Below are 13170 nucleotides of genomic sequence, written 5' to 3'. Positions count from 1 at the left end.
ATACACTACAGTGATGAGCATGAGCATTGATCTACGCAATTACGATACAATGACGTGTCAACGAAGTCAGCGAGTCTGACCAACTGATCCAGTTAGTCACCTCTTACGGCAAGCCTGGGTTACTGAAGATTTTAATTTTAACCCAGATCTCTCACAACAGAATGCCCAGTTTTACCTCTGTAGACTGATGAATGAGTAGCACAAAACTGACAAACTGTCTCCATTCTGTGCAGGATATTCTGGGGAGTGGTCAACTGTACCCAAGAGGATCTGTCCAAGAAGGGCTATGACAACTGTGAGAAGGACATTGTGGGCTATGTGACCCACTACTTGGACACCAAGAACAAGCAACTGAAGGATGTGGTTCCCTACAACTTCAACAACTGTCATTGTACGTATTCTTTAACATTGGTCAATACACAAACAGTATCCCATAAACTCCTTCCAGAGATGCCATCCTCTATAATTTTATCATAGTCACTACATATTTTAGCCTCAAACTATTATTAACTATCATTATAATTTGGATACATAGACAAAACATATATTTTTCAGCGATTAAATACATTCTTGCCAAAAGGGTATGACAAGAAGAAATTCAATGAAGATAATTTGGAAATATCCTGTTGGAGATTTGTGGAATCAAAGCTTCACTCTTGATGAGTGTCATATTATTTTTTTCTCAGAATCCATCACGATTTGAGGGTTTTAGTTGACTTATAACTTTATGGTCCATCTACTAAATTTGATCCTTGAAACTGCTATTTCCAGCACTTTGGGGTTGGCATCTCTGCTCTTTGTGTTCATGGAGGCCAATTCTCCAGCCATTCCATCAAAATGTTGAAGACAGTTCATTCCTCTGAATGGTATTGTTTCATCAGCGTATATGTCACGTACTCTTCAAAAAAAAGTAGGGGAACCTGTACTTTCAATTTGGATAGGAAGAGTAAGTGTTGAAAACATTTCAAGTACAGACATCTTATGAATGCACAACCACTTCCCTATATTACCCCCCCCTAAACACAATGCATGATATGCACATGCACAACGCAGTAACCCCATACACATGTGCATGGGGTCCTATTCTTGATTTTGACGATTTTCAAGAAGGTCAAGAAATCACATAGAACATTAATTTTGACACTCATCTTGCATCACACATTTGTGTTTGTTTCTACTCGCTTGTTTTAAAATGAAAATCGTACACATGCAAAATATGGAAGTGCAAGTCATACAACATTGATTGACTCTGATAAATCTCCCGAATATTTTTAATTGTAAATAAAAAAAACTGAAGTTCCCCTACTGTTTTTAAGAGTATATTTGCAGAAATGGTACTAATGTAGAGGTAATTCAGGTATATTTCTCTACAAAAATTGTCTCTCAGTACCTTAAGGTTCAGGCAAGATTTTGAATGTTAGTTCTTTGCAAAAGCTATTTTTTCAGCTTAAAAGTAATTTGTGCAATTTAAGATTTCATTGCTGAACATTTCATGTCAGGATATGTTGATATAATGCAGATGCATAAGCTATACATATTTGTATGACAGAAACCAGAAGAGTAAAACATTTCTCTAAGCCAATATTCTACAGTTGAATAGTAAGTTTTGAGTCGCCTCACTACTGGATATGTTAAGTGTTTATCTTAGCATGTTGCATACACTCGAAAGAGGACACAAGCGACTTACATATTTATGAGACATGCTGGTAACCTCATCTCATTGACACACTTATCATGCATGAGTGAGTGAATGTAGTTGTACACTGATTTTAGGAATAATTTTTGCAATATCCTGTATAATTATTTCTGAATTCTGTTACCTTCCCGCAAAAAACTAACATTCTTTGATGTAACACTACAGCCCACTTCAATCTCCTACATCATCAGGAAACCAGACAAAATGGGTACCTTGTGGGATATGTCATTTGACTATCAGCCTTCTTGCTTCTCACAAGGTTATCTGGGACAATAAAGTATGTTGTGTGCTTAAAGCCTGAATTTCAGCATTCTATAGTGGCCTTATTATTATTATCATTATTGATTAAGCTGCTCAAAATCTGTGTTTGTGGTTTCAGCCAACAAACCAGCTGGTGATGTGTGTTCCAACAGTGGCACTCTGTCTTATTTTGCTGCCTCCTCTCTGGAGTGTGCCCCCAAAACAGTGGTCCTCATCAGACAGAACAACTATACTTGTGGGTCAGTACCTTCTGTAACCCCTAAAGATCCAGGTTACCCATGAAGATCCAAGCTGGAATTGATCTTCAGTAACTCGTGCTTGTCATTAGAGGCAACTAACAGGATTGTGTGGTCAGGCGCATTGACTAGGCTGACACGTCATTGTATCCCATTTCCATAGATTGATGGTCATGCTGTTGATCACTGGATTATCTGGCCTGATTCTTTACAGACTGCCGCCATATAGCTAGAATATTGCTGAGTGCGGCATATTATTAAACTCACTCCCTCAGTACCCTCTGTAATTCCAGTAGACTAATTTTGGTTTTTTGTTTAATGCTCATCATTATCCCAGCTGTTTGGCATTGGTCTGCAAGTAAATGAGACTGCACCTGGTACTCCAGTGATCAGCAATGATGGAATATAATGATATGTGTCAACCAGCAAGTCCCATGTTAAGAAGCCTGCCTGTATCAAGAGCTAATATTGGGTCATCCCCAAGGCCAGTTCTTCCCAAATGGGAGGGTTTAACTTTGCTGAACCTTTCCTTTCTTGTATAGCTTACGTGAAATGCACAGGTTGAAGGATCTGGTCAGGGTTTAGGGAGGGAAACCATAGTCCTTGTGAAATTTACATTACGGTGTCCATCTTCACTTCCAACATCAGTAACCATGGCAACTTGGTATGATGCATCCCTGTGGTACAGGCCCATTCTTGGAAGAGCCCTTGTAATGTACCTGAATTATTACTTGTAAAAACTTGGAACAATATGTATTCATTCACTTTAATGTGTTTTTCTGTTCATCTGCAGGTCGTTGACATTTTTAGTGGAGTGTGTGAAAGAAGTGCTTGGAAAGTCTGAGATGAAATGTCGCGCATCAACACTCCACAACAACTTCTACTACAACTCCTACATCCTGCAGAAATACAATGAGACACTCAACTTTGATAAATGTGACACCTATGCAGGTATGTCATTGTAAGCCACGCACACATTCAGATCATGGGAAGATTCTGGAGTTGTGCTTAACAATGAAATGGTGGCCATTCAGGAGCATTTGTAATCCCCCGTAATGTTTTGTGCTTGTGGGGTGGGTGGGACAGGGGTGTATTAAAATGTGCATCGCCAGTCTGTCCATCCATCCATACACATTTGTCTTTTCTGGACCAGAACTTCAAAACTGTGCTCTATTTCTTCACCAAGTTTGGCACATAGATAGATCTGATGGTTTTATTGGTGCCTTTTGGTAGTTTTGGATTTCTGAATAAACTATGTATTGGCATTTCCTTGGCAACAAGCTCGACTTTCACTGAATTTGGTGGTTTTGCTCTTTTCTGGACCAGAACTTCAAAACCTTTAACTATTTCTAAACCAAACTCAGCACATCGGTAGATCTGGTGGTGTAGCTCACCAGCCTTGTTACATAGATTTCTCTGGAGATGTACTGGTTCCTTTTGGTAGTTTTGGAATTCTGAATGAAATATTTTTTTCATTTTCATGGCAACAACTTTGAGTTTAACTAAATTTGGTGGATTTGCTCTTTTTCGCAGCAGAACTTTAAAACTGTTCACTATTTCTAAACTAAACTTGGCACATAGGTATACACATATACACACCAGAACATTTGACATTATCTAAACAAATAGACATATTCCAAAAGAATATTTTGCCATTGCGAAGGATATTGATGACTTTGTCTTTTTGTTCACTGTAGATCGTAAGTGATTCCATATATACTCAGTCTGTCAAGTCTTAGGAGATTAAAGATTTTCAATCATTCAGCTTCAGGGTGATTTTGAACACTCAATTGCTGGGGACACTCAATTGCACAGTGCTTATCACAACAATTGAGTGTCACCCAGTGCTGATTTCAACTATTGTGTGTCAACCAGTGCTGATTTCAACTATTGTGTGTCAACCAGTGCTGATTTCAACAATTGTGTGTCACCCAGTGCTGATTGCAACAATTGTGTTTCCCTCTTTGCTCAGTGTTTGCCCCAGACATGAAAATGTATGTCTTGAAGCCCTGCTTGTGACTGTGCCTGTAGTAGCTGTGTTTGTAGTTTCACTTCACACATTTCTCCCCAAACATGATGTATGTTCCTGTCATACATTGACCTAAAACACACTCACTCTACAGCTGTGTTTGCCACTGTTTGTTTTACAGGGGATATAACCTCCCCTGACTACTACCGACCATGCAAGGACTATGCATCTCTCCGATATAGCGCTGAACAGTACTGCTTGCCACTTGTGCTTACCCTGAACAGCACCAGGGGAAACAACTCTGAAAGATGCAGGTAAGATTTGCACTTCACATTCTGAGAGGGTAAGATCAGATCAGTAGGATCAGATCTCCCTTCAATTCTTATAGCTTACATGAGCCAATTGTTTGACTGCATTTTGATAATTCATTTCAGAATGTAGTGTTTTGGTAGTGTAGATGTTACAGTATGTATGTATGCTGGTGTAAGGACCTGCTTTGTTGTTTGATGCTCACTGCATCTGACCATAACTTACTTAATGTGGATCGCTGTTTACAGCTTCACTTCATGGTTGATCTGGTCTAGCAAGGCTCACGAGTAGCCTTGAGGCTAAAGTGTTTACCAAAGACTCAGGTTTGAATCCCTGCACATATACAATGTGTGAATCCCTGTGAATAATTGTTCCCTGCCATGATATTGCTGGAATATTGCTAAACATGACATAAAACTAATCTTACTCACTGTCCTATGTGGCATCGTACATAGCTACGGAAGCATTGCATGGCCATGGTGAAAAATGTATTTGGTGTTACTATCTTCTACGTAGGACATACTAACTCCTGTGTAGGAGTTATTAAGACCTATGCAAATCCCTATGTACACTAACTATCTCACACATAGGACTTCGTATCTCCTGTGTAGTACTTAGTATCTCCTACATTGTACTTAATGTATCCTTTTTAAGGATATGTGAGTATGAAGTATAGTTATTAAGTTGAGAATCATTTGGTTATGGAGGACGTTTGATAGTAAAACTGCAGGTCAGTGAATATTCATGACACTAATGCACTGTCCTTGATCTATTTGCACTTAAGGCATTTTGAACACACACTCACTCACTCATGCACGCATGCACACAGTGAGGTGGGGCAGATTCTGATGTGAAATTCTGGTTATAACACTTCTTCCACAAGTTTCTGCTTTTCTTCGGAGTGGGCCAGGTTGGATGGGATACAGCACTCACTTGCAGTTTGTTTGTTTAGTTATTGTTTACAAGCTGACTTGTCTGGGGTGGAAACTGTTGAGTGTTGTGGAAAACAATATGAAAATGAAAGAGGCAAGGGATTGTCACTATAGTTGTTTGTATATGTTTCAGGGAATAAGTACGCATAGGTTGCCACCAGTAGTCTAAGACTCATCTGTGCACTCAGATTGTGACTCATGAGCACCAACATCTGAAACTCATGATAACAAAGGGCAACATACAACAGTGAACTAACTGCTTTGCGTAAACGTAGTGCAAACTGAATGTGAGGCAGTAAAGTACAGCAGTTGCTCCCACACGTCAGTAGTGTCTCCTCCAGAGCGTTATAGGAGGGCGCTGTGCCCTGCCCTTTTCTTCTGGTGCCCTGCCCTTTTTTCTGGCACCCTGACCCTTTTTACTGCGATCTGCCCAGTACTTGCTAGTTGTGATGGGGCACAGGAACAGACTAAATGTCAGCAACTGTAACAGGCATCTTATGATCAGCCTAAACACTGACAGCCACAATGACACCGACTTGGAAGCTGTTGTGAAATGCTTCATGAGAAAAAGACAAAGGAGACTGTAGGTTATTAATTCATGAGGCTCAAACTGATAATTTTGGTTTTATTGTGGTTTGTGCCCTTTTCAAACTAGGGTGCCCTTTTCTATAGAAACTTCACCCTGCCCTTTTTGTGGTCTGGAAGAAACTCTACGTCAGTCATGTGCAACAATTGGTTGAACACATTAATCTAATGGTGGTGGAAACAGCAGAGTCTTATAGAAATGAAGCCCATGATAGTAGACTAATGTTAAATGTAACACATAACTGCAGACTCAAACAGTGACAGAAACAGTGAAACAGGAGATTGTTTGCATGTCTGGGGATTTAAGTCAACCATTTCGGATTAATATTTATTAACATTTATATCAGTCATCTCCTACAGGAGATAGTAAGTCAGACGTAAAGGACATGAAATACTACCTGGGAGATAGTATGTACTATGTAGGAGTTATTATGCTCTATGGCGGAGATACTAAGTAATAAATCCTATGTAGGAGATACTATGACCTACATAGGAGATAGTATGTTCTGCACAGGAGATATTAAGTAGGAGATAATGTCCAAAAAGATTTTCACTGTGGCCCTACTATGCTTCTGTACAAAGCAACCTTAGCGCTACACCAGTCGCAATTCTATTTTAAGCTATGGAAGTTACGATCACCTGAGCGCAAGGATCTTTTTGTACAACAGCACTCTAGTCCAGCACAGACTGCAATGACATGGTTGCAATGTAGTGTTAAATGACACTCATTTCTTTCTGTTGTTTTTAAAATCACCATGTGGTTTATGTTCATCCGTCTATGTTCCAGTGCGTACTTTGACCTTGTACAGTGCCTCGCCTATGCCCTGCATGGATATGGCTGTAATGCCACAGAGATGCATGATATTGCAGTCCAGAATTCCAAGATTATCAGGGATGAACTGTCAGAATTCAATCCTTCCACTTGTGGTGAGTTCATGTTTGATGGATACAGCTGGCCTTGGTTGAACATGCTGCAGTTTGAAAAAGCCTGCAACAACTTAACTATCTTGATCACAACCTCCTTTCACAAAACACTTAGGTGATCATAAGACAGTAGGGTAAACTTTGTGCAATATTAATGAATGGGACTCAAGGTTAACCTTATTAAAGGCTGCTTTGTGAAAGGAGAAGCAGGTTGTCTGATTACATGACTTTAATCATGGCACATCATCCACAATCTCATGGACATTAACCTACCATACCAGCTTGAAAAGTGGTCCCACAGTTCTTATATATTCTGATTTCACTTTCTCAGAGAAGTACAGATTCTAGTGCTTTTGTTGGGTTGAGACCCATCTGTCATTCTAAGCCTATACCATCAGAATCCAGCACCTAATTGCCAGAACACAAAGTCAGCTGTCTTAACCCATTAATGGAAGTCAGACAACTAACATTTGATTTCTTTGCAGATGCACCATCCTTTATCACAAAGTCTCCATGTTTGGAGGACACTTACTATGGGTTTGTGCTTCGCACGATGTGTCAGGCCGACAAACTGACGCCCTCTAAGGACAATTGCAGGTAAGGTTTTAAGACATTATCTGCTGTCTTATAGGTGGTGTGTCTGATGCCGCATACCTGTATCTGCTGTCACAAATAGTAGTTGTACATTTGGAAGACTAATTGGTATGACTGGTTGTTTGACTGACCGTGCTGGTTGTGTGACAGACTCCCCTTGCTGTTTAACTGTATGTTTTGGTGGTTTGACTGTCTTGGTTGTTTGATTGACTCTCCTGGTTGTTTGACTGAGTCTCATGGTTCTTTGACTGGCTCCCCTGGTTGTTTGACTGGCTGTCCTGGTTGTTTGACTGGCTGTCCAGGTTGTTTGACTAACTCTCCTGGATCTTAACTGACTGCCTGCCCTGCCCTAAGTTACACTTTGCATACCACTGAATTTGTGTAAAGCACCCTTACAAATAGTTGAACAAAATTGTTGCAGTGGCTTGTCGTGACATTAACAGCAGGAGTATTATGAAAAAGATCATGAATCCTTACTGACTCATGTCTGTGTTGCAGCATTCCGTACCAACTGAGCATGTGTGCAATGAATGTCTCTGGAAGACTGAACACGGCCTGTACTATGTCAAACTTCTCTGCCTATCTCCAGAGAAACAAGGACGGCTTCCCACCCCAGTTCAGACCCTGTTTTGGTGAGCATAAAAATGGATAGTTGGACTTAAACACCATCATGTTACATCTAATTGCCTAATGCTTACATTTCAGCTGAAGCTTGTTGGAACTTAACTGTTTTGGGTTTGCTTGTGGTTTAACGCCACACTGAGAAATGTTTAGTTGTATGGCGGTGGTTCGTAAATAATTGAATCTGGATCAGACAAGCCAGTGATCAACAACATGAGCATCACTCTGTGATACAATGATATGTATCAGCCAAGCCAGGTATCCTGACCACCTGATCCCATTTGTTGCCTGTTAAGACCTGCATGAGTTGCTGAAGACCAATTCTAAGCAGATTCCTCATGGCTCCTGAGATCAACTGACAAATTAAGTCACATGAACAAGATAAGAATCATTTACTTCGGTTTAAGTCCTTATTTTGATCATGTCAAATTACCAAGTTGTGGAGCATGTAATTATCAGATGCTCAGAGGACTGACATCAAGCCTCAGTTCTATTATGAGCTTGTTCTGGAATTTCAACTAGATGTAATTAGACTTGACTAAAATGGGTGAATAAAACTGATGCTTGAAACATAGCAGAGAAACACCTTGTTGGAACAAGATCTTGTTTTTGTCTACATCTACTGGTAAAGCAAACTTTAAGAATTGTATGGTCTTGGCTTGTTTGTCACAAATAATACAGCAAATTCATTTTTGCACCATTTTAAGAAGTTTGTTGTCAAAACTAGCAAAACAAAATGGCTGGGCAATACCTTAAAGTATGTTCAGTTGTTGGTTGAAAAGGGGTTGAAAAATGTGTGTGTTGATGTACTTGCAGATAACATACAATCTCTGATTGACAACCAGTGTCTGCCAATAACCACTTCTGCAGCTGGAAATGTGTCAACTTGTCTTGCATTTTCTTCATATGGGATCTTTGGCACAAGTACTTGCGAGTGAGTATATTATACTGTTTTTATTATATTTACCTTGGTAATGTACAACTCACCTTTTACTGATGCAATAAAGTGTTACGTATTTACTTTGACAATATAAATCTCAAATATTTAAATGCTCAGACATTTAGCAATATTTGTCTCATTATCTCTATATCTAGATACAGCAACTTGGGGTTTTGTGTCTTTTAGACACAGGTTTTATTTTATATTGATTTGGCCAAACTGTTACATTAATGATATATACTCATGGAAACAAATAAGGGAACACATTAGAGTCCTCATGTTCCTTTATTCATTTCCAGAATCTCACTGACAGTGCAATGCTTACATCATGAAAAGAATAAAGCAACGCTTGTACTTTCATGTGTTCCTTTATTTTTTCCATGAGGATATTTTTCTCTGTTCATTGTGAAAAAACCCAAAAACACAAATAACCAAATACTTGTGGTAATGTGATGCATGATATTTTGATTATATTTTTCTGTGATAATTCTTCTAACAGTGACACTAACATGCTGCTCTATGCCACGAGTTTGAAGTGTATCAAGGGGCGGCTTCAGAACAACTGCACAATCCTGGACATAAATGAGCAGATGAAGAACTACTTTAACCTAATCTCATTGGGTGCTCCCAACACCTTGACAGCTCTAACACTACCTGTGCTAACCTGTGCTGGTAAGTTGGAGACTTAATAGCCAGTCCACAGATGTGAGTACTAATTCCAGGTTTTACCATTGTCAACCAAAACATCCGTTTGAAAATGGCTCACTAATGCAAGAACTTGTTATCCATGAAAGTTTGTTTGATATTGTAAGTCTCAACTCCTAAAATTCCACTCAAACAAGCTACATGTAATTACATTAAATATCTTCAGAATGAATGAAAGTCTCTGTAGATTTTAACTGAAGCCATAGAGATAATTACAAAAACTTTCTAATCTGTCATTTCACACATATTGTCTTGCTAATGACTGTAATATGATGCAACAGTGTATTTTTAGATTTGTAGTTGTGAATGGTTGAGTGTTTATAATAATATTATATAGTGAACAGAGTTTACTACAAATACCAGTCCTGATTCAGGGGCGATGGAGGAGTTCTTCTTGTCAAATCATTCACTCATGCTGAAGACCTGGGTTTGATTCCCCTCACTCATTCACTCCATTATTATTATTCTGTCTCTGTTCTGTATAGGATGTACCCATGAAGATCTGGGTTAGAATTGATCTTCAGTAACCCATGCTTATCGTAAAAGGTGACCAAATAGAATCAGGTGGTTGTGATGGTCACCGACTTGGTTGATACATGTTATCATATCCCAAATGCATAGATGGATGGTTATGCTGTTAATCACTGGATTGTCTGGTCCAGAAATGATTATGTACCATATGCTGACATATATAACTGAAATATTGCTGAGTGGCTTAAAACACTAACTCGTCACTCAGTCATTCACTCTGCATGTAATGGTAACGTTTTAATCTGGTTAACTGTGGATGATGAAAGAGGAGGGCTTTAAACAAGAACATTTTGTTGTTTACAAACTTAACACATGAAATTGTTGTTTCAGACCCAATTATAACAACAAATATAAGTGCCTTGCCCAACCTCTGTGACAATGTTGGAGCTATCATGAGGATCCTCACGACTTTTGGCAGCAACAATGTTTCTGGAATATTCAATCAAAGTAGTGGAGTTTATTCAACTTGCTAGTAAGTCAGACAATTTAGAAAACATAATTGTTCATTTTTTAGACTTTTCTATCTGTTAGAAATGACAATTGACCTACAGTAGCCCATCAGTTACCCTACCATTGCCTTTAGTATCCCTGCAGTAGTCCTATCATTGTCTGTGGTAGCCCTGTTTTAACCCTACCATTGCCTGCAACAGCTCTGCCGTGGCCCTACCAATTCTTGCAGTAAATCTGTTGTGGCCATACCATTGCATGCAGTAGTCCTGCCGTTGTCTGCTGTGGCTTTACCATTGTCTGCAGTGGCTCTGCTATAGTCCTACCATTGTCTGCTGTAGCTTTACCATTGTCTGCAGTAGCTCTACTATAGTCCTATCATTGTCTGCAGTTGCTCTGCAGTGTCCCTATCGTTGTCTGCAGTAGTTGTACCATTGTCTGCAGTAGTCCTACTATTTTCTTCTATGGCCCTGTCATTCTCTGCAGCAGCTATGTTGCTATGGCCCAATCATTGTCATCAGTTGCTCTGCAGACTAATTAGCAGTGTTACCTGTTCTTATCACTAGATTGTCTGGTCGAGAATCAATTATTCAACAGCAGTCACCATGCAGCTGGAATTGAGTTAACTGTACATGGATGTCATGATGTGATGATGTTTCAGTGTGGTGCTGCCAACCATACGGTCAACACTGGAGATGATGATGTCCTTTGTGGGCTTGGACTGTGATATGAACTTGGTGATGCAATTGGTGGTCAATAACAGTGATATCATCAAGAAGGAGTTCCCAAACATAGACTTATCAGGCTGCAGTGGTATGTCTTAGGGTTATTCAAAATACCTAAGATTGTTTTGCTTCTTACATGCATGTTAAGTTGAGATAAGGTGCTTAGTGATAATCATGACCGGTCTGTGATTACCTTTCTTTTATCTGCTGAAATATCATTTTGACTGACATATATTTAGGTACATTTTTTTCTCTCTTCTTTTCATTTTGCATATTACCAATTTTTTTTTCAATCTCAGCAAAGGACCTTGACACCATTATTCAGTGACAAAGGTTTCATGACATGAAAATTATTAAAGACTTTGAATTTCAAGAATAGGAATATATAAACTTTCAGCAAGTATCTTGCACCCTGAAACCGGAAAATTCTCTGTCTGTCTGTCTGTCTGTCTGCCTGTCTGTCTGTGAAGGTCCAGGGTAGAAAAGACCTTCACCAACCCATGCTTACCATAAAAGGCAACTGTGCTTGTTGTAAGAGGCGACTACCGGGACCGGAACCACTGACTTGGTTGGTACATGTCATCAGTTCCCAAATGAGCAATTTGATGCTCATGCTGTTGATCACTGGATTGTCTCATCCAGACGCAATTATTTACAGACTGCTGCCATATATATGGCAGGAATATTGCTGAGTACGGCTTCAAACTAAACTACTCACTCACTCACTCACTCACTCACTCGTTCTCTGTTCTGTCTATCTGTCACTTTGTCAAAAGGCCTTTCCCTCCTACTCATCCCCCATTTCCCTCATCAATCATTCACTTAGCTCTGATGTTCTTCCAGGGAAGTACTGCCCAACACTCCTGGGCAGAGGGTCCGACCCTGATGCTCAGCATCCTCAGTACAGTTCCTCCAGCTCCTCCAACTCAACATACGTGACCTCTACAGCCACCGTCAGCATTTACTATCCTTTTATGGTCCATGACCAGACATCGTATATCCCCAGTGTCTTGAGCTGCACCTCCTTCCTCTATGCTGTTGTCCAGGCATCTCTTCCTAATGAAACTTTTTGCAGGTATGTACACTATCACCATTACCATCATTGCCTTAACAAATGTTCCTTTAGATACTGTGTACTGGAGGTAGTACACCATTTTCTTGACATGCTATATAGCTGCATGTTAGTATATGTGTTCATATACTCAGTTTAACAATTCCCAACTTAACCCAGAATGCCAAAGGTGTTTCAATATGATGTGCAATTAGGCCTCTTCTAATTCAAGCACAACCAGGCCATTGGTATTTTGTGCAAACTCTGTGACAAAAACCTATGTCACTAGTAACATGATTGTCAAATCCAAAAGAAAGGCAATCACATGAATTGTTAGCTGCTGATTGTGTGTCTGTGTGATTGTGGTTCATGATGTCTACCTCTGGCCCTGAGTCAGTTGAATAATTGTGGTAATTGCAGTGTAAAATAACATGCAGTAACTAAAGGGTTACTCCCCTTTACCTTTTGGAGCACCTTTCACTACGTTTGCTGTATCATAATTTTCATCTGCATATAGTGACCTGTGAAGGTCCCGGGGAAGAATAGGCCTTCAGCAACCCATGCTTGCCATAAATAGCGAATATGCTCATCGTAAGAGCCGAGTAACAGGATCGAGTAATCAGGCTCGCTGACTTGGTTGACAC

At 39.7% G+C, this 13170-nt stretch overlaps 1 protein-coding gene across 4 annotated transcripts in view; it reads left to right on the top strand.

The window, feature by feature from the left end:
• Positions 1 to 13170, top strand: part of LOC137265185 (uncharacterized) — a 124929-nt gene that overhangs the window by 60149 nt on the left and 51610 nt on the right. For all 4 annotated transcript variants that reach the window (XM_067800528.1, XM_067800525.1, XM_067800526.1 and 1 more), the window contains 12 exons: positions 234 to 391; positions 2076 to 2196; positions 2987 to 3144; positions 4344 to 4476; positions 6776 to 6915; positions 7398 to 7509; positions 8005 to 8138; positions 8944 to 9061; positions 9567 to 9739; positions 10634 to 10775; positions 11412 to 11563; positions 12319 to 12550. In XM_067800528.1, coding sequence (XP_067656629.1) covers positions 234 to 391; positions 2076 to 2196; positions 2987 to 3144; positions 4344 to 4476; positions 6776 to 6915; positions 7398 to 7509; positions 8005 to 8138; positions 8944 to 9061; positions 9567 to 9739; positions 10634 to 10775; positions 11412 to 11563; positions 12319 to 12550 — 1773 coding nt within the window. The remainder of the gene's footprint in view (positions 1 to 233; positions 392 to 2075; positions 2197 to 2986; positions 3145 to 4343; positions 4477 to 6775; positions 6916 to 7397; positions 7510 to 8004; positions 8139 to 8943; positions 9062 to 9566; positions 9740 to 10633; positions 10776 to 11411; positions 11564 to 12318; positions 12551 to 13170) is intronic.

Source organism: Haliotis asinina, chromosome 15 (genome assembly GCF_037392515.1).
Source record: "Haliotis asinina isolate JCU_RB_2024 chromosome 15, JCU_Hal_asi_v2, whole genome shotgun sequence".
In the NCBI taxonomy this organism is placed as follows: Eukaryota; Metazoa; Mollusca; class Gastropoda; order Lepetellida; family Haliotidae; genus Haliotis; species Haliotis asinina.
This window is presented reverse-complemented; position numbering and strand designations above follow the sequence as displayed.